General features: G+C 51.8%; 1 protein-coding gene across 8 annotated transcripts; it reads left to right on the top strand.

Annotated features, from left to right (window-relative positions):
* Window positions 1-543: 543 nt before the first annotated feature.
* Window positions 544-21,567, top strand: LOC125449369 (cdc42 effector protein 2-like). Of its 8 annotated transcripts, none has more exons than XM_059641466.1 (2): window positions 544-1,196; window positions 19,633-21,567. In XM_059641466.1, exon 2 carries the CDS (start codon window positions 20,458-20,460, stop codon window positions 21,166-21,168), a length of 711 nt encoding a protein of 236 aa, XP_059497449.1. In that variant the 5' UTR covers window positions 544-1,196; window positions 19,633-20,457; the 3' UTR covers window positions 21,169-21,567. The 8 variants fall into 8 exon arrangements, with proteins under 8 accessions (XP_059497449.1, XP_059497452.1, XP_059497455.1 ...); XM_059641469.1 differs by lacking the exon at window positions 544-1,196 and adding an exon at window positions 1,946-2,327; XM_059641472.1 differs by lacking the exon at window positions 544-1,196 and adding an exon at window positions 11,697-11,817.
* Window positions 21,568-22,458: the final 891 nt, after the last annotated feature.

Genomic DNA, 22,458 nt, shown 5'->3' with positions numbered 1-22,458 from the left:
GGCTGAGATCAGGAGACCCAGCAGCATCTGGAGAGAGAGAAGCAGAGTTAATGCTGAAGAGTCCAATCTGACTTCCTCCTTCAGTTCTGGCAGAGGTACGTTGGGTTTGAAATGTTAGCTCTGTTTCTGCACAGATACTGCGAGACCTGTGGAGTTTCTCTATCACTTTCTGTTTTATTTTAATGACCAGGTCTCCCAGTAGCTTTTCCCAGAGTGATCTTCTGGGTAACCAGCCCAGTGGCACACAATAGAGGGTGAGGTGGAGTGTGCACCAGCCTCTCCTGGGGTGAGGTTCTGATCTATCCTGCCAGTCATGGGTTGCTCCTGTGATGGCTTGAGGTTTCCTGCTGGAGAATCGGATGGAGCCACCCACTGAGGGAGAGACCGGGAGCTGCTTTGAAGGGCCAAGGCCAGGCCCAGCAGCTGATACACGACCTGAGGGTTTACTGGGGACCATCTGACATTCTGATCCCTCCAGGCAGCTCGGGTGACACACCGTTGCCCTGTACTCCCGGGGGTGTGGGGTTGTTCTGTGATGTGGTGGTCTCACTACTGCCCGGGTTGTGAATGGGTTAAGATCATTTACATCCCAGTGTGTTGCAGACAATACCGCTAGCAGAATGCATCAGCCTCCCAGTCCCCCTGCTCAAGGAGCTGTGCCAAGAGACTTTTAAGAACAGCTTTGTGAAGGAGTTTGTGCTTGAGATAAACCGTTGGACAGAAGAGAGACTGAACGATTCAGAGAAGGAGGAATGCAGCAAAATAAATAGCCGCCCCCCACCCCCCAAGCTGATTGCGTACCTCGCTGAAGGGTGTGTGTGAGAGAGAGCAGGGAATTTAGCTTATCCTGGTTTTAAAACTACCGCCTTAATCAGAGGGCGAGATGGTTTAAGTGCAGTTTCTCAGAGGCGCTCGTGATCTGCCAACAAGCCCGAGCCTGGCACTTTCCCCGCTGACCTGGGGAGAGATTTCAAACCTTCACACCAGCCACAAACCTCAGCACTGAGCCCTTTGGGAGAGGAAGGAGGAATGTTCCCGAACCACTGACAGATTGAAAAACAATATTCCTGAAGAGCCCGGGAAGTGGGATACTGTGCTGTTTTCTCATCTAACCCTCGGGTAGTGGGGGGTCGCTTCATCAATTGTCAACAAAGCCCCCTGTAAGAGACCAGGCGTGTTCTCACTGCACAGTGCCTGTAAGTACAGAATTTTCTTTCAGTTCAGTGGGTGATCTGCTGTGCATCAGAGTAATCCTCCTCTCTCTCACTGTGGTCTTTCTCGCTGCCTGCCTGTCTCCCTCTCTCTCTCTGTCTCTCTTCTGACTCTCTCTGTCTCTCTGACTCTTTTTCTGTCCGTGTTTTTCTCTCCCTTTTTTTTCCGTCTCTCTGTTATCTTCTCACTATCGGTCTCTGTCTTTCTCTCTCCTTGTCCTCTGCCTATTTCTCCCTCTATCTGTCTTGTTTATCTATCTCTCTGTTTGTTTCACTCTCTCTCTCTGTCTCGCTGGTCCACTACTTGCTCCGTCTCATTTCTAAATTGAAATACAAGAAATGGGAATAGACACACAGCCCCTCAAACTTGTCATTCAGTATGATGTGAATGTATTCACCAGTGATTTTTATTGCGGGGGGGGGGGGGGGGACGGGAGACGCGGTTGGGTGTGAGGGTGTGTCATGTCACTGGATGAGCTGATCCAGGACTCCAGCTCAATTTTTAGGGGCGCGTTCAATCTGGCAGTAACAGCCGGTGGCAATAAAAATTACTGCATAAGTGGGCCACTGGAAAGTTCGCCTCGGTGATGGTAACCATACCGGGGGGGGGGGGGGGGGGCAGCTGTACAAACCTATCTGATAAAACATCTCCTGTAGGGAGGGAAATCTGTCATCTCTCCTCCTCTGGTTTCCGCAGTCTTGGTGTTGCGTCTGAACTAGCTGTACAGGTTCACTGGGAATTAGGGGGCGAACAACAAGTGCTCGTCTCGCCAGTGACACTTGTTAAACCTGCCTGTGCCGAGGCAGTGCTGAACTCTTCGTGGTGCCATCTCCACTGCTGACACAGTTTCATCTGTGAAGCCCACACACCATCACCTCAGTCCCTCTCTTCACCTGACCGTTGAAATGGCTATTTTCGCCCCACTCCACGACCCAAGGGGCTCAGCAGGCAGATGCTCTGCCTTCCTTCCCAGAGCAGCTGAACACTGCCACAACAGCCCAGAGACGTGTGAGTGCAGCCCCCGGGGGTTTACCGAGGTCTGTGAGGAAACGTCAGCATCTGGTAACTGAACACAAAATACTGGTTCCCACCCTGTCAGCATTCGTGTTGTTCAGGTGAGCAAGCTGCTGACAGTGTACTGGAAACTTTCTAGTCTGCAGGAATCGGAGACTGAGAGTACTCGGAGGATCTGTACTAACCTTTACTAATCTCGGGCACTGTGTGAGAGGGTTCGTCCGGTCTGCAGCGTTCCTTACCTGCAACTTATTGAAACCTGTTATTGCGAATTCCACTCTTAGAGACAGCTCGCTGTTTGAGTTCCCAATGAGTTTGTCAAACGCTCCAGGACAGGTACAGTATGGGGTTAGATAAAGAGAAAAGCTCTCTCAACATTTTTAAACTGAAATTAAAGCTCTCGACAGGGTCCCCGTCAAACGCTCCAGGAAAGTGTGGTACACGGAGACACGGATATATCTTATTCCCAACTTCCACACTGCTGTGTTTTCATTCCCCTGTCATGATCAGAGACTATTTACAGGGGTGTTTCGTATTGAAGCTCTCACTTGTGTTCACGCCAGGCTTTTGACATTCTCTGCCTCGGCCCCTACCTGATCTACCCAACACCTCCGAGCAGTACCTTCCTGACTGAGTGGAGCTCTCACTGAGTAAACGGCGTGTTTTCCATTGCACGGGATCTTGCTGCGTTCTCAGAGCCCGCCCTCTAACTGACACCACCTCAAACTGGATCACACTTCCCTGGAAACTCAAACACCGGCAGGTGTACTGAAGGGAAGGAGGGGCACAGCACAGAGGGCAGCCTCTCTCTCTCTCTCTCACCTCCTTGTGAGGCTTATGCTCAAATCCGGCCCAGTTGGTGCACTTGTGATGTGGTGTTGCAGCATAGGGATACACAGCACAGAAGCAGACCCTTCGGCCCAACTCATCCGTGCCGACCAGATTTCCTAAACTAATCCCATTGACCTGCGTTTGGCCCGTATCGCTCTAAATCTTTCCTATCCAAATGGAATGCAGTTTGCTGTCTGGGTGCTGGTAATGTGGTTTTACGTGGGACGGGATATTAAGTTGTATAACAATGTCTCAAGATATTACAGGATCAGGAGGTCCTGTGTTGCAGTGGGGAGTGTCTGGTACAAAAGCTGTGGGTTCAAGTCCCCAGGACCCCAGGACCGGGCGGCCAAGCAAGCTCTGGGTGAAGGAGATGGGAGTCTCCTGTACTGAGCTCCTGAGATGCTGCTGGGCCTGCTGTGTTCATCCAGCCTCACATTTTATTATCTGAGCTCCAGACTACAACGTGTAGGGAAGAGCGTGGAGCTGGAGGAGCACAGCAGGTCAGGCAACATCAGAGGAGCAGAATAGTCAACGTCTCGGGTCGGGAACCTTCATGGAAAGTGTGTGCCGCTGCAAAGCGATGCTCGGGGCCGATTCCCGGGTCTGGATGGCCTGGATTCAGGACGCAGCCTCAGCCGTGGGGATCTTTGGGCGGAGAAAATGCAGACTCTGTCTGGATTAGCGACGGTGTCACTGTCAGCTGACGGCAGAGCAAGTTCGCGGTGTATTTTGTCAGATTTCTCTGATGCTGATAACATTGCTTTTCACAAAAGCCAGCCCTAGATCTGACCGCAACTGCCAGACGTCCTGACGGTTTTTGGGGGCAGGAGGTCACACACACACACCCTTATCCTGTTGCAGCTATCATCCCGTTTGGCTTTTCCCATAAGAAAGTTCAGGCAGCTGTGTTTCTCCGCTTGCTCCTCCTCCGCATCCTCACACAGGCAGACACTCAGTCTCTCTCTCTCTCACTCAGAGACACGCACACACAGAGGTACACTCCCCCCCCCCCACACACACACACACACACACACACACACACACACAGAGGTACACCCTCCCACACACACACAGAGGTACAACCCCCCCCCAACACACACACAGAGGTACACTCCCCACACACACACACAGAGGTACACTCCCCCCCCCCCACACACACACAGAGGTACAACCCCCCCACACACACACAGAGGTACACTCCCGCCCCCACACACACACACAGAGGTACAACCCCCCCACACACACACAGAGGTACAACCCCCCCCACACACACACACAGAGGTACAACCCCCCCCACACACACAGAGGTACACTCCCCCGACACACACACAGAGGTACACTCCCCCCCCACACACACACACAGGTACAACCCCCCCACACACACACAGAGGTACACTCCCCCCCCCACACACACACAGAGGTACAACACCCCCCGCCACACACACACACAGAGGTACACTCCACCCCACACACACACACACAGAGGTACAACCCCCCACACACACACAGAGGTACACACCCCCCCCACACACACACAGAGGTACAACCCCCCCCACACACACAGAGGTACAACTCCCCCCACACACACACAGAGGTACACCCCCCTTACACACCCCCCCACACACACAGAGGTACACCCCCCTTACACACCCCCCCACACACACAGAGGTACACCCCCCCACACACACACACAGAGGTACACTCCCCCCCCACACACACAGAGGTACAACCCCCCCCCACACACACACAGAGGTACACCCCCACACGCAGAGAGGTACACCCTCCCACACACACACACACAGAGGTACACCCCCCCACACACATACACACACAGAGGTACACCCTCCCACTCACACAGAGGTACACACACACACACGGAGGTACACCCCCCCCCACACACACACACACAGGTACAACCTCCCCCACACACACACAGAGGTACACTCCCCCCCCCCACACACACACAGAGGTACACCCCCTTACACACACCCCCCCACACACACACAAGGTACACCCCCCCACACACACACAGAGGTACACACACACAGAGGTACACCCTCCCACACACACACAGAGGTACACACATACACACACAGAGGTACACCACTCCACACACACACACACACACACACACACACACACACACAGGGTACACACACACACAGAGGTACACACATACACTCACAGAGGTACACCCTCCCACACACACAGAGGTACACCCTCCCACACACACAGAGGTACACACACACACACACACACAGAGGTACACACTCACACAGAGGTACATACACACACACACACAGGTACACCCCCACACACAGATACACACACACACAGGTACACCCCCCCCCACACACACACACACACACACACAGAGGTACAACCTCCCCCCCCACACACACAGAGGTACACTCCCCCACACACACAGAGGTACACTCCTCCCCACACACACACACGCAAGGTACACCCTCCCACACACACACACACAGGTACACACACCCCCACACACACACACAGAGGTACCCCCACACACACACAGAGGTACATGCCCCCCCCACACACACTCATAGAGGTACCCCCCATACACACACAGAGGTACACCCCCACACACACAGAGATACACACACACACAGAGGTACACCCCCCCACACACACAGAGGTACATACACACACACACCCACAGAGGTACATCCCCACACACACAGATACACACACACACAGAGGTACACCCCCCCCCCCACACACACACACACACACACACACACACACACACACAGTGGTACACTCCCCCCCCCCACACACAGAGATACACACACACACAGAGGTACACCCCCCCCACACACACACACATACAGAGGTACACCCCCCCCACACACACACAGAGGTACACACACACAGAGGTACACACACGCACACACAGAGGTACACCCCCCCACACCCACAGAGGTACATCCCCACATACAGAGAGGTACACCCCCCACCCACACACACACACAGAGGTACACACACACACACACAGTGGTACACTCCCCCACACACACACAGAGGTACACCGCCCCACACACACACAGAGGTACACCCCACCACATGCACACACAGAGGTACACACACACACACACACACAGAGGTATACACACACACACACACACTGAGGTACACCCCCCCACATGACAGACATACGCCCAATCACATACTCATAGTCATACACCCAGACATCCGCTCACAGTCATACACCCACACACCCCTCACAGACATACACCCACACACCCCTCACAGACATACACCCACACACCCCTCAAAGACATACACCCGCACACCCCTCACAGACATACACCCACACACCCCACACAGTCATACACCCACACACCCCACACAGTCATACACCCACACACCCCTCACAGACATACACCCACACACCCCACACTGTCATACACCCACACACCCCACATGACAGACATACACCCGCACACCCCTCACAGTCATACACCCACACACCCCTCACAGTCATACACCCACACTCTTGCACACTGTCATACACCCACACACCCCTCACAGTCATACACCCACACACCCCTCACAGACATACACCCACACACCCCTCACAGTCATACACCCCACACAGACATACACCCACACACCCCTCACAGTCATACACCCACACACCCCTCACAGTCATACACCCACACTCATGCACACTGTCACACACCCACACACAGATGTGCAAACATACACATGCACGCAGACATACACTCACACACGTGCTCACAGAATACACCCACACACATAGAGATACACGCTCTCACACTCACATCTTTCCATACGCACTCCCATGCTCACAGTCACAAGCAGTGTCTCACACAGATGCACATACCCGCACAAAAATGCACATACAAAAGCAAGTTGACGAAGAAGGGTCTGGGCCCGGAACGTCAGCTCCCCGCTCCCCTGATGCTACTTGGCCTGTTGTGTTCCTCAGGCTCTATACTGTGTTGTCTCGGACTCCAGCATCGGCAGTTCTTGCCATCTTCTCCTCAGCCTACTGTGACGATACAAGGTTAATTTCCAGTGTGCCCACTCAGATATCACAGTCACCCCCCACCCCCCACCCCCACATTGGCCTTTTCTTTCAGGAGATAGCTGCAGCATCACATTGCGGTTCTCCAGGATGAAATATATTTTCTGGTTTACACGATTTTAAAGGTTTAATTCTTTCCAATTTTCTCCATTTTTTCAGGCTGGTTTGGGGTTAGGAAATGGTAGTTGCGGCAGTTCACCCCTTTCTAACCACCCCCCCCAACCTCCATCCAATTTAGGCTTTTCTGGGGCCATTCGGCCTTCTATCTTGCACGTACATGGGAATTGGGAGCAATTGGAGATCGTTCGGCCCCTTGAGTCTGTTCTGCCAATCATGGCAGGTCCATTTATGATTCTGATTCCATGTTCCCATCTACCCCAGTTATCTTTGACCTCTCCCCACCTAACAAGAATCTATCTATCTGAGACAAAAAAAAAATTCAATGACCCTACCTCATCCACCTTCAGAGCAGGGTGTTCAAAGTCACACAACCCTGGGAGAAAATATCTCTTCTCATCTCTATCCTAAAGGGGCAACCCAAGTTTTATACCCGCAGGAGGAAACATCCTTTTCTTGTCCACCTCTTCAGACCATTCAGTATCTTCTACAGTTCCCTCAGGACACCCCTTACTCCTATAAACTCCAGCAGGAACAAGCCCAGTCTGTCCAACCCCTTCTCATAAGACAACCCATTGCAGCTACCAGTGTGGGAAAGCACCTCTGAGACACTTACCCACTCCTTCCTTCCCTCCCTGCACTGAGCTTCCTTCGCTGGCCACAATCTAACCTGCTCAGGGATCTGGGACAGAGTCATTCGCAGGAAAGGCGAGTGGAAGGGTACAGAAGCGCCAGTTTCAGGAGATTGTCAAAAGAAGCAACAGAAACACGGGGAGAATCTGTTTGACACAGCAAGAAATTGGAGTCTGGAATCACTGCTTGTGAGTGTCCAAGAGGCCTGTGCAGTCTGCACTTCCAAAAGGGAATTGGATCGTTATTTTTAAGAATTTCCAGGGCTACAGGGGGAAGGGCAGGGAAGTGACACAGTGAATCAGAGGGCCAGTACAGACATGATGGGCCGACTGGACACCTGCATTGTTCTGGTGTTCAGTGATGTCAAGTTTGAAGATGATTAATTGGTCCACAGTATCTTTGCCTCACGCTTTTATCCCACTCTGTGAAGAAATATTTCCAAAGCTCCCTTCCAAAAGCCCCTGGTTTTAAAGTTTTCTTTCCCTTTTTTAGCGGTCTCACCGATCCATTCATTGAAAAGTCTTCAGCAAAAGAGGCTTTTGTACGACTCCTGCTTCAGGATCCCGAGGATTACTAATTCTAGTCGGTGCGATGTGCCATTGCAGTCCTCTGTTAAACACTGGTCTGTAGCACATCCATCTGCTCCAGCTCAGCTATAGGGAAACTGGAGCAGCATTATCACCGAACTGAATGTCCCATTCCTTATCCCGGCTCCACAGAGATTCACATTAACCCCTTCCAACCCTGTGTCCCCTCTGTCCCATTGCCTTCACTACTACACTGTGTTCTGTTCGGGTGCTTGGCAGGTGGGTGTTGACAGAATGTTAGAACGAGGGGTCACAGTCTGAAAATGCGGGGGTTACCCAACTGTAAGGAGAGAATGAGGGATTTGTTTTCCCTCAAGGGGTCTCCAGTCTGTTGCATTCTTCTCCCCAGAGAGCAGTAAGGGTGAGGTTATCGAATACTTTCAAGGCAGAGATAGACAGATCCTTTATTAAGGGGGTCATAGGTTATCAGGGTAGATGGGATTGTGGAGTTCAGGGTTTAGAGATGTTTCAGAGAATCGCACATTCTGTACCCAAGCTGTCTATGAGTGTGTAATGAGACAGGATTAATTGATGATCACTTATTTAAAATGCCTGCAGGCAGAAGCAATCATAAAACGATTAAATTTTACATTGGATTTGTGGGAAAGAGGAGTTGATCAAAGTTATTAATATTGACGTGGTTAAGGGCAGTTATGGGGAACTGAAAACTTTGGTTAAAGGACAGCTCAGCGGAGACATAACAGCAAACTTTGAAAGGGATATTCCAGAACAGATACTGTTCCACTGAAAAAACGTATGGAAGGGAAAGGCTGGCCGTCTGTAGTTAACTGAAAAAAGTTAATAGCCACTTGGTGAAAAAAGATATTTTATCAAAAAGTTTCTCAATGAGCCCTCGTCAGGACAATTTGCAAGAATACCAATTCAAGGAGAACAAAAAGCAGCATTTATATTAAATGAGAGGGGAATGCTGATTGGTTAGCAAGTGGAGCCTAATTGGTAGACGTGTTGTCTTGGAGGATGCACCAGTTAATGTTGATTGACAGTTAACTACCAGGCTTTGTTTAAACTTTTAAGCCAGTCAGGTTGACACTGAGTGAAATATTGCTCTGAGAAATACACCAAAAAGTTGCTGTCATCTGGCTTTGTTCTTGTTGTGTTCATGCCCAGTGTATACATTCTTTCTTGCTGAAAGTAACAGGACCCTCTACATTAAGAGATAGTAAGAACTGCCGATGCTGGAGTCAGAGATAACACAGTGTGGAGCTGGCGGAACGCAGCAGGCCTGGCAGGAAAGCTGACATTTCCTGACCCAAGACATCAGCACTCCTGCTCCTGTGATGCGGCCTGGCCTGCTGCGTTCCTCTACCTTAATATGTGCACCAACCACATTAAGCACCCAACTGATGGTGACTCACTAATTCCTCAAACACTTAGGCTTGTCCTGCACATGCTATCCGGCTGTGGAATCACATCTCATGTTGGATACCATGCAACCGTTTTGCTAGCGCGGCCTGATTGAGCACAGTCGATATTTTACAGCTGAAGGGACGTGCAGTTATGATCTGCCCACCTTGGTGCCATTTGGTGTGCGTAGCTGGTAACACACTGACACTGAAACTCTTCTACCGTGTTACCTAGCGGCTTAATCGGCAGGCTGTCCCATTGGCACCGTCCCCTGTTGCTCTGTCAGCAGTACGGAGCAGCCCTCAGATACCTTTACTGTTGTGAGGTAGACCAGGCACTTCTCAGAGTCAAGGGTGGCTGTCTGTCGGTGAATGGAAGTGGAGCCCTCGGCCATGCTTGAGGCGGAGCTAGAGAGATTCTCAATAAGCAGAAGGAGATGGAACGCGATCAAGTGTTGGTGCGCTGATCGTGCTGAATGGGGGGAGCGGGCTGGAGGGAACAAGCTATTCCTTCACACACACTGAATAGAATCCAGATTATAAAATCCCACCAAACAGCAACAAGTCAGTGAGATGGAAACTCAACCACGGATGTAGTCATTGAGGTGACTCACCGGGACGTGGGATGCGGGCATCGTTGGTAAGGCCAACGATGGCTGCCCCTTGACTTGCCGAGCCATGTCAAAGGGCAGCAAAGAGACAGCTGCATTGGTGTGGGTCTGGAGTCACATGTAGGCCAGACCAGGGAAAGGTGGGCCACTTTCCTTCCCTAGAGTGGTGGATATATGGAATGCTCTGCCCCAGAAGGCAGTGGAGGCCAACTCTCTGGATACTTTCAAGAAAGATAGATAGAGCTCTTAAAGATAGTGGAATCAAGGGTTATGGGGATAAGGCAGGAACAGGATACTGATTGTGACAGGATAATGAATGGTGGTGCTGGCTCAAAGGGCCGAATGGCCTACTCCAGCACCTATTGTGTATTGTCTAAAGGACATTAACGAAGCAAATGGGGTTTTTACAATAAGTGACGGTCACCATTTCGGAGATAAGCTTTCAATTCCAATTATTTCTTAATGAAAGTTCAGTTTTAACCCTGTCCCCAGAACGTTAGCCTGAGCCTCTGAATTCCTACCCAGTGAGACCTCCGCACTTGTTGATGTGTTTGAATTTAAAGTACATGAGGCTGCTCTCCAGACTGGTTAACCAGGGGGTGATCCTTCCCAGATTATCCGCTGTGATCACACGTACCTCTCTCCTCCCTAAACAGAATGGATCCGCCACTTTCATTCCAGCTGTTTCCCTTCCTTCTGAGACCCCACTGTGAGCCTTTTAGAACACAACATTAGCCAGATGTTGCCTGTGTGGCACAGTGCTGTGCCGAAGGAAGTTCTCACTGTCTCCCACTGCCCTGCCCCAACACACCACACAGCGGCCTTCATCAAATCACAGGGATCAAGGGCCCAGGCTGCAAAGTGAGACTATTATCGTAGCGAGGAGTCAGGGCCAATTTCTGACGGCCAAGATTATCTGCTCGTACCACATGCCTCCACATTCTGCCCCACCATCACTGCCCCTACCCAAACTCCTGAACATAATGAGGCTTTCATAGATAGGGCACAGCCATTCTCTACGTGTGGGACTGCCGCGAGTGAATGACTGGAAGCTATTTGGCAACAGAGGCCATCGTAGCTGATGCAGACTCCCTCTGACCAACCACCCCCCCCCCCCCCCCCCACGACTCCCAGCCAACCCAGCACCGTGGTCACTCTCTGGATCACTCCTTATTTAGGCTTGGAGCCCCACGGTCTGTGGAGAGACAGAGAGGGCAGAGGGAGTGTTGATGTGCTTCCAACACAGACTTGAGCGCCACAGCATGGTTTGCAAAACGTCGCCCCTGTCCCCAAGTGGGCAAATGTGGCACAGGAAGATCCCACAAGATCAAGACTATCAGGCCCGGATCGTCTTGGAGTCAAGTACTGAGGTGCGGGGAATGGGGAGTTGGCGGAGATCAGCCCCAGCGGCTTTTTTGGGAGGGAGAGGAGAGGGCGTGTGGAACAAGGACACGCAGGCAGTTTATTGGACTCTCTCAGCTGAGGTATACAGGGTTAAAGTTTCCACGTCGAACAGTTCTCTCAATAACATTGCCGCCTCCCGTTGAAATCGGGGTCCCACAGTGACCTTCAGTTTCCCTCCTCCGCCCTTGCACCTTGTCAGTGCTGGACGCTATGCTGAGACACAGGCCGGCAGTTTGGACATAGCCCAGGCCAAACCATCCCCAGGATCCTGATGAGAATCACAGCAGCGAGATTCTTCAAAAACATGGCCTGGACTCTCCCACAGCCGTCAACACAGTCAGTGCTTCCTTTGTCAAAACGAATGTGTTTTCACCGCAACTTTTCCTCAATCAGTCCTGCCCCGGTGCTTCACACTGCTGTCAGCAAAATCATCCTGCGTTTTAACTCCAGTCCACACAACCTCGTACAAAACACCTGTCCCCACTGTCACAGGGTCAGAACTGAGGGAGCGGGCACTGTCAGAGGGTCAGTGCTGAGGGAGCGGGCACTGTCGGAGGGTCAGTGCTGAGGGAGCGGGCACTGTCGGAGGGTCAGTGCTGAGGGAGCGCCGCGCTGTAGGAGAGTCAGTGCTGAGGGAGCGGGCACTGTCGGAGGGTCAGTGCTGAGGGAGCGGGCACAGTCGGAGGGTCAGTGCTGAGGGAGCGGGCACAGTCGGAGGGTCAGTGCTGAGGGAGCAGGCACTGTTGGAGGGTCAGTGCTGAGGGAGCGGGCACTGTTGGAGGGTCAGTGCTGAGGGAGCGGGCACAGTCGGAGGGTCAGTGCTGAGGGAGCGCCGCACTGTTGGAGGGTCAGTGCTGAGGGAGCGGGCACAGTCGGAGGGTCAGTGCTGAGGGAGCGGGCACAGTCGGAGGGTCAGTGCTGAGGGAGCAGGCACTGTTGGAGGGTCAGTGCTGAGGGAGCGGGCACAGTCGGAGGGTCAGTACTGAGGAGAGGCTGAATGGCCTCCATGTGTTCCTGACATTTCTGCAGAAAGGAAACTTGACCTTAGATGTGTTTTTTCGGGATCATTTTCAAGTGGAGCATATTCCACGCCAATAATTTAGAGAGGAACAGGTTTCCTATTTGTGATGGCTGCAGACACCAGGAAGGTGTTGTTACTGAGCGTGCAGGGTATGAATGCTGAGGGTGTACATATTGAATACAAGCAGCGAATCTTATCGCCTAATGTCATTGTGCTGCTTTTCTGAGCAAGAATGCTTGCTGATGTGTAATCACTAGGAAAACCTTTGGACCAGAGTTTCATCAGAGAGTCAGCCAGGGAAACAATCGCCTGACACTGGGGATCTCTCTCCCAGCTCAGTTCCAGCGAAGCACTTGGGCACCCAGAAGTGACAGTGAGTCAGCATTCTTCTCAGGGAAACTCCCAGTCTCAGAGTCAAACGTTTATGTGTTCGTGTTCCACTCCACACCCTACAAAACCCGTCAACCAGCACAGACATTCACAGTGTAACACCAAAGGAGCCGGCACTGTCGGAGGGTCAGCGCTGAGGGAGTGGGCACTGTTGGAGGGTCAGTACTGAGGGAGTGGGCACTGTTGGAAGGTCAGCACCGAGGGAGCGGGCACTGTCGGAGGGTCAGCGCTGAGGGAGTGGGCACTGTTGGAGGGTCAGTGCTGAGGGAGTGGGCGCTGTCGGAAGGTCAGCACCGAGGGAGCGGGCACTGTCGGAGGGTCAGTGCTGAGGGAGTGTTGCACTGTCAGAGGGTCAGTGCTGAGGGAGTGTTGCACTGTCGGAGGATCAGTGCTGAGGGAGCACTGCACTGTCGGAGTGTCAATGCTGAGCGAGTGGGCACTGTCGGAGGGTCAGTACTGAGGGAGTGGGCACTGTCGAACGGTCAGTGCTGAGGGAGCGCCGCACTGTTAGAGGGTCAGTGCTGAGGGAGTGGGCACTGTCAGAAGGTCAGCACCGAGGGAGCGGGCACTGTCGGAGGGTCAGTGCTGAGGGAGTGTTGCACTGTCAGACGGTCAGTGCTGAGGGAGTGGGCACAGTTGGAGGGTCAGTGTTGAGGGAGTGCCGCACTGTCGGAGGGTCAGCGCTGAGGGAATGCCGCACTGTTGGAGGGTCAGTGCTGAGGGAGCAGGCACAGTTGGAGGGTCAGTGCTAAGGGCGCACCGCACTGTCGGAGGGTCAGTGCTGAGGGAGCACCGCACTGTCGGAGGGTCAGTGCTGAGGGAGCGGGCACAGTCGGAGGGTCAGTGCTGAGGGAGAACCGCACTGTCGGAGGGTCAGTGCTGTGGGGGCAGGCACTGTCGGAGGGTCAGTGCTGAGGGAGCGGGCACTGTCGGAGGGTCAGTGCTGAGGGCGTGTGCCCTGTTGGAGGGTCAGTGCTGAGGGCGTGTGCCCTGTCGGGGGGTCAGTGCTGAGGGCGTGTGCCCTGTTGGAGGGTCAGTGATACACTGTTGGAAGATCAATTGTGAAAGGGTGGTGTGTATGGAATGAGCTGCCAGAGGAAGTGGTGGGGGCTGGTACAGTTACAGCATTTAAAAGGCATCTGGATGGGGACATGGATAAGAAGGGATTAGAGGGATATGGGCCAAACACTGGCAAATGGGACTGGATTAATTCAGGATGCCTGGTTGGCACAAACAAGCTGGACTGAAAGGATAGCTTCCATGTTGTACATCTCTGTGACCGCGTCTACACTGTCCCCCATCAAACACTCCCAGGGACAGGGACAGCACGGGGTTAGATACAGAGTAAAGTTCCCTCTACACTGCACCCCATTAAACACTCCCAGGGACAGGGACAGCACAGGGTTAGATACAGAGTAAAGCTCACTCTACACTGCCCCCCCATTAAACACTCCCAGGGACAGGGACAGCACAGGGTTAGATACAGAGTAAAGTTCACTCTACACTGAGCCCATTAAACACTCCCAGGGACAAGAACAGCACAGGGTTAGATACAGATTAAAGCTCACTCTACACTGACCATATCAAACACTCCCAGGACACAGATAGCACAGCATCAGATTTCTCCTTTTCTGAGGACGGGTCTAGGCCTGAAACAGCAGCCTTTCTGCTCCTCTGCTGCTGCTTGGCTGCTGTGTTCATCCAGCTCCACACTGCGTTATCTCAGATTTCTCCTCGTCTTATTTGAAATCGCCGTGGATTTGGTCTCTGATGATTGAAGCAGTGATGTTAAGCTCGTTTTCAGATATCAGTCTACTATTGGTATCCTGTTCCCAGGATTGTGAGTGAGTGCAGGGCCCAACTTGCACAAGGGGGTACAGGAAGTGAGAGTCACTGCCTCTCCCTGTTTCTGCTTGAAGTTTCTGGGAATTGTGCTGCCCCGCCACTTATATCAAAAGTTCACTGCACATGGAGCTAATTGCTGCTGTTTCCAGAGTATAGGGTGTGTATATTCTTTGGCAGGCAGCCTGGTGAGTTATCTGTTATCTGCCTGACGCAGAGAATCAATAGCAGGCGACTGTGAGTTCAGTTCGAAGCTCTGTGAATAAGGCGAATGCTCCCTGCAGTCTCCATATCCACACAGACTCCCCATGGGTTACTGCAGGGAAGGTAAAGAGCTGACACTAAAATTTCCATTGTAGTTCACGCTGGTGACACTGTGTCATTGTCAGACAGAGACTGTATCTCAGTGCTGCAGGTCCTGATGCAACTGAATTCTGAATGAATAAGAGTTTGCCTTTTTGTCTGTCACTAGACAGCGCTGCACTGTGGATCCCACTGGGTTAATGTGTAACAGACTGTCACTGGGCTCATGGATATAATGTACCGTTGTGGGGAGAAAAACGGTGGCACAGTGGCTCAGTGATTAGCACTGCTGCGTAGGTTAGGTGAGTTAGACATGGGAAATGCAGGGATAGGGGAATGGGTCTGGATGGGATGCTCCTTGGAGGGGGGCTGTGGACTTGTTGGGCTGAATGGCCTGTTTCCATACTGTAGGGGTTCTGAGGATCTCTTGGCCAATGTATATAACTGCATCACTAGGCCAATGTATCTAACTGTATAAGTCACTGGACTAATATATAACTGTGTCACTGGGCGAATGTATATAACTGTGTCTCTGGGCGAATGTATATAACTGTGTCACTGGGTGAATGTATATAAATGTGTCACTGGACAAATGTATATAAATGTGTCACTGGGCGAATGTATATAACTGTGTCACTGGGCAAATGTATATAACTGTCACTGGGCGAATGTATATAAATGTGTCACTGGGCAAATGTATATAACTGTGTCACTGGACGAATGTACATAAATGTGTTACTGGGCTAATGTATATAAATGTGTCACTGGGCTAATGTATATAACTGTGTCCCTGGGCGAATGTATATAACTGCATCACTGGGTGAACGTGTATAACTGTGTTACTGGGCTAATGTATATAACTGCGTCACTGGGCGAATGTATATAACTGTGTCACTGGGCTAATGTATATAAATGTGTCACTGGGCGAATGTATATGACTGTGTCACTGGGCGAATGTATATAACTGCGTCACTGGGCGAATGTATATAACTGTGTCACTGGGCTAATGTATATAACTGTGTCACTGGGCGAATGTATATAACTGTGTCACTGGGTGAATGTATGTAACTATGTCACTGGACGAATGTACATAAATGTGTTACTGGGCTAATGTATATAAATGTGTCACTGGGCTAATGTATATAACTGTGTCCCTGGGCGAATGTATATAACTGCGTCACTGGGTGAACGTGTATAACTGTGTTACTGGGCTAATGTATATAACTGCGTCACTGGGCGAATGTATATAACTGTGTCACTGGGCTAATGTATATAACTGTGTCACTGGGCGAATGTATATAACTGTGTCACTGGGTGAATGTATGTAACTATGTCACTGGGCGAATGTACATAACTGTGTCACTGGGTGAATGTATATAACTGCGTCACTGGGCTAATGTATATAACTGTGTCACTGGGCGAATGTATATAACTGCGTCACTGGGCTAATGTATATAACTGCGCCACTGGGCGAATGTATATACTGTGTCACTGGGCGAATGTATATAAATGTGTCACTGGGTGAGTGTATATAACTGTGTCACTGGGCGAATGTATATAACTGTGTCACTGGGCAAATGTATATAACTGTGTCACTGGGTGAATGTATATAACTGTGTCACTGGGCGAATGTATATAACTGCGTCACTGGGTGAATGTATGTAACTATGTCACTGGGCGAATGTATATAACTGTGTCACTGGGCGAATGTATATAACTGCGTCACTGGGCGAATGTATATAAATGTGTCACTGGGCGAATGTATATAACTGCGTCACTGGGTGAATGTATGTAACTATGTCACTGGGCGAATGTATATAACTGTGTCACTGGGTGAATGTATATAACTGCGTCACTGGGCGAATGTATATAACTGCGTCACTGGGTGAATGTATGTAACTATGTCACTGGGCGAATGTATATAACTGTGTCACTGGGTGAGTGTATATAACTGTGTCACTGGGCGAATGTATATAACTGTGTCACTGGGCAAATGTATATAACTGTGTCACTGGGTGAATGTATATAACTGTGTCACTGGGCGAATGTATATAACTGCGTCACTGGGTGAATGTATGTAACTATGTCACTGGGCGAATGTATATAACTGTGTCACTGGGCGAATGTATATAACTGCGTCACTGGGCGAATGTATATAAATGTGTCACTGGGCGAATGTATATAACTGCGTCACTGGGTGAATGTATGTAACTATGTCACTGGGCGAATGTATATAACTGTGTCACTGGGTGAATGTATATAACTGCGTCACTGGGCGAATGTATATAACTGCGTCACTGGGTGAATGTATGTAACTATGTCACTGGGCGAATGTATATAACTGTGTCACTGGGTGAATGTATATAACTGCGTCACTGGGCTAATGTATATAACTGTGTCACTGGGCGAATGTATATAATTGCGTCACTGGGCGAATGTATATAAATGTGTTACTGGGCGAATGTATATAACTGTGTCACTGGGCGAATGTATATAACTGTGTCTCTAGGCTAATGTATATACTGTGACAGGCACAAGTTAACTTAAAATTGTGACTGTCATTTGGCTATGTGTATTTTTTATTTCAAAATTACACCCTATTTATAAAAAATATCCTCATTGATACACAGTCACTAAAGCAGCACAGCTCTGTGTAGTCACACACAGGGACACAATCAAACATTGGAGTTTGATTCTATCCACAACAAACAAACCTGAGATAACGCGGTGTGGAGTTGGATGGACACAGCAGGCCAAGCAGCATCAGAGGAGCAGGAAGGCTGACATTTCGGGTCTGGACCCTTCTTCAGGAAATGGGGGAGTGGAAGGGGGTTCTATTTAATGTAACGGAGGTAGAGGTGGGGTCTAGGGCCAGTGTGGCTATGGAAGAAACCGCTGGCCTTTCTTACTTGTACATATATCTGACCCACGGGGAGGGTCCAATAACTGAACAGGCCCCCGCTTACCTTCAGCAGGAACAGCTCAGACGGTGGTCTTTCCCCACTGCACCTTAGCAGCAGCTGCCCCGAGCTTTAGTGCACCCCCCAGCGCACAGTCCTGAGCCTGGCAATGTGCCAGGCTGTGACCCTCAGTCATTGCTTCTGGAAAACCAGGCCAAACCACCATCTTTCACCGAGCTGATGGTGTCCTAGTAGCAGTCGATGTTTGTCTCCATCTGCACCCATGGGGACACAGAGTCCCGCATCACACACCCTGACCCCTCCGAACCAAATTCCCAGCACCACCAGCTCACCCGTCCTGATGGTGAAGGGAATTGAGGATCGGTTGGCCCAATTCCCAAAGATCACGGCCTCACTCTTGCACCTATTGACCCTGGCCTCCCGAAGCTGTTTGAACTGGTCGCAGATTCCCATGAAGCTGCGCACTGACAGCGGGTCGGAGCAGAAGATGGCAGCATCATCCACATACAGAGACCTGCTGACTCCCTCTGCCTGGGACAGTCACCCCTCCCCTCTCTCTCAGGCTCACAGTCTTCCTGATGGAGCCAGCAAAGGGCTCTGTACAACACACAGACAAGGCAGGAGAGAGGGGGCCCCCTGGCCTGCTGGACTCCGGATCTGATTGGGAAGCTCTCCGATTCCCAGCCGTCGATTGAGGCTGCGCTAATGATGTTGATGGAGAGCAGTCAGATCCCAAATTGCAGATTTCCTCCCCAAAGCCCATCATGGAGAGCACGACCCACTTGTAGTGAGACTCCCCCCCCACCCAGGCAGCGCTGTGAAACCGAGGGGCCCAGGGGATTCAGGTGTATGGCTAGCTGGGATCTGTGTCAGTGTAGTGGTGTGCTGAGTGTGGGAGTTGGAGATGTCACTTTGAGGTTATGCGAGGGATTGGCGAGGCCTCTTCTGGAGCACCGTGAATGCAGTTCTGGTCACCCTGTTAGGGGAAGGATTTTAGGAAAAGAGAAATTGCTGGAAAAGCTCAGCAGGTCTGTGGAGAGAAATCAAGAGTAAACATTTCAGGACAAAGTGAGCCCTCCTCAGAGCAGGTTATCGGGGAATTTGATTGTGTCCTGTATTATCCGAACTCTGCTTCCTCCTGGCCCTCAATCTTTCCCTTTCCGCTCCATCTCCCACCGAACAGCCTCCTCATGACCCTCTGTGCCATCAAGATGTCATACTGCCCCCCCGATCCTGCACCTCCATGCTGACTGAGCCCAGCTTGCCCTGTTTGATATGCCATGTTTTGTGTGTTTTGACTGTAGGTCTCTGGTTGAGGACACTGTCGCTGCACTGTGTCAGAGCTGCCCTGGAGTTTTCACTGTGAAGACAGAAGCAGAGACTCAGCCTCTGAGACGGTGGTCCTGGAGCATTTCATCTCCCGGTCGCCCTCCTGCAGCATCTTACCCCAAACGTCTCATAGCGACTTCGCTCTACAGAAGTGTCAGAGTGCGATCTTCAACTGAGCCAGCAGAAGACAAGTGATCTTCCCTGAAGACAGCGCCAGGAGTGAGAGTGATTCCCAGAGGGAGAGGGAAGGAGGGAGAGTGATTCGCAGAGAGAGAGGGAAGGAGGGAGAGTGATTCGCAGAGATAGAGGGAAGGAGGGAGTGTGATTCCCAGAGTGATAGGGAAGGAGGGAGAGTGATTCGCAGAGAGAGAGGGAAGGAGGGAGAGTGATTCCCAGAGAGCGAGGGAAGGAGCGAGAGTGATTCGCACAGAGAGAGGGAAGGAGGGAGAGTGATTCCCAGAGAGAGAGGGAAGGAGCGAGAGTGATTCGCAGAGAGAGGGGGAAGGAGGGAGAGTGATTCCCAGAGGGAGAGAGATTCCCAGAGGGAGAGGGAAGGAGGGAGAGTGATTCCCAGAGAGAGAGGGAGGGAGCGAGAGTGATTCGCAGAATGAGAGGGAAGGAGGGAGCGTGATTCCCAGAGAGAGAGGGAAGGAGGGAGAGTGATTCCCAGAGTGAGAGGGAAGGAGGGAGTGATTCCCAGAGTGAGAGGGAAGGAGCGAAAGTGATTTGCAGAGAGAGAGGGAAGGAGGGAGAGTGATTCCCAGAGAGAGAGGGAAGGAGGGAGAGTGATTCCCAGAGAGATGTCCACCAAGGCCCCTGTCTATCTGAAAAGGACCAACCGAAAGGGTAAGAAGGAGAGGTTGCGGGATATATTGTCGTCGGACATGATCAGCTCACCCCTCGGGGATTTCCGCCACACCATCCACATTGGGAGCCGAGGAGAGGATGATGTTTTTGGTGACATTTCCTTCCTGAAGGGCAAGCTGCACCTGCTGCCAGGCGGGCACAGAGACCCGCTGCGGGGTAAAGTGCCTCACTATTCCTGCTCTGCCAGCCTTCATGGGGAGCACCAGCGGGTATCACCCCTCCTAAAGAATGCCATCTCCCTGCCTGTGATTGGGGGTTCTCAGCCTCAGCTTGAAGCCCCCCCCAAACCCCCCAGGCTGCACTTGGGCAGTAAGAACAGCGGGCCCCTGGCCCAGGACCCGGCCTCGGACGAAAACCAGGAGCAAGGGGAGGGCACGGCCAGCAGGCAGGCTGGTATTCCAGAGGTTCCAGAACATTCTCCCGAAGAGCCGGACCGGCTCCAAGCCAACAGAGATGTCTTTGTGAGGGAGGTGCCAGAGACCAACCTGCTTCCCAATGCTGTCTCTCTTCTGTCTCTCCATCTGGACTTGGGCCCCTCCATCTTAGATGATGTCCTTCAGATCATGGACAGAGAGCAGGACATTCAGCCCAATGTGGCCTGCCTGGAGGCTAGCCCACGGTGTCAAATCCTCTCCTTACAGTAGGGCCAGCCTTGGGACCATCACTTCCATCCTCTCGTCTTTCTGGGGGGGGTCCTCACAAAGTCGGGGGGGGGAGTGCCGAGGTAAAGGAGCTGACTGCCTTCTGGGCACAGAGACCACTCTCAGAGTCACAGGAACTGGGCTGCCACAGTCAAAGGCCATTCAGCCCCATCCTATCCACACAGGCATCTCACTCCATGCCAATCTGCTCCCTACGATCCATCAGAATAATCTTCCCACACTTCCAGAAGGAAGGGAATCAAACAACAGGCTCCATGCAGGAGCAGACTATTCAACCAGGAGAGCTTCACCACTTCCCCACTGCTGAACCCTTTACCCCCTTCATTGTGGGGCAGTGTGCCTGCCTTTCAGGAATTCCTTTGGCTGTTTCACATTGGTGGTGGTGAGGGTCGGGGGTGGGGGGGGTAACATTCCCCCGACAGACAGTGGTGGGAGGGGGTGGGGGGGCACTCTGTGTGACCCAGTCTCTCTCTCTCTCTCTCTCTCTCAGCTTCCCCGTCCGTGCTGGGGCTGAGATTGTTCAGCTTCCCTCAACCCAGCAACGTACTGACCCCGTCCATCCGAGCCGGGGCTAGAAGTGGCTTCCGAGGGAAGAGCCGGCACATATATCAATGCAGCGCTCCCTTTGACCAGAAGGACGGGAAAGACTATTTTACGGGAGAGGCAGGGTGGAAGGAGGGGGGGATGTGGGCCTTCTCCCTCGTGTCCTGGGGCCAGTTTTGGATCCATCATTTGCCCCCCACACCCCCCGCTAGACGCCTCACCCTGCTGAAGTGGACTTTCTGCTTTCCACCCGGGACCTGGCTGGATATAAACTCACTGCTGTGTTTCCCACATCGCGGCAGAGACTGAGGAGGGCCGGGGAATCGGCCCGGGCTGCTGGAAGGCGCTAGAGAAATGCACATTCACGCCACCACCCCTCCCCCCATCTCCCCCAACGTGTTTGGGTCTGTAGAGAGTCGGGAGATGTTTCTGGAGGATAACACTGTGTGGGTTACAGCTCACTGCCTACACTTTTGTGAAATCACCACGTGTTTAATGTGAGGAATTTTGTCTTAAATTTTCTGTCTGAAATGTTAAAATAAAAACCGAAAGAACTGCAGATGCTGTAAGTCAGAAAGAAAAACTGAAGTTGCTGGAAAAGCTCAGCAGGTCTGGCAGCGTCTGTGGAGAGAAATCACAGTTTTCAGGTCCCATTCTGAGAAATTTTCACCGGCTCTGATGTTCCTGTCGGAAATGTTGCTGTGTTACCTGGAAATGTGGATCAGGATC

This window comes from Stegostoma tigrinum, chromosome 42 (genome assembly GCF_030684315.1).
Source record: "Stegostoma tigrinum isolate sSteTig4 chromosome 42, sSteTig4.hap1, whole genome shotgun sequence".
Lineage (NCBI taxonomy): Eukaryota > Metazoa > Chordata > Chondrichthyes > Orectolobiformes > Stegostomatidae > Stegostoma > Stegostoma tigrinum.
Note: the sequence above shows the minus strand (reverse complement) of the source record. Positions and strands in the feature narration are given on the sequence as shown.

Bases quoted from the DNA above. Each gene is read 5' to 3' on its own strand.
- LOC125449369 (XM_059641466.1), top strand. From the start codon at position 20,458: ATGTCCACCAAGGCCCCTGTCTATCTGAAAAGGACCAACCGAAAGGGT.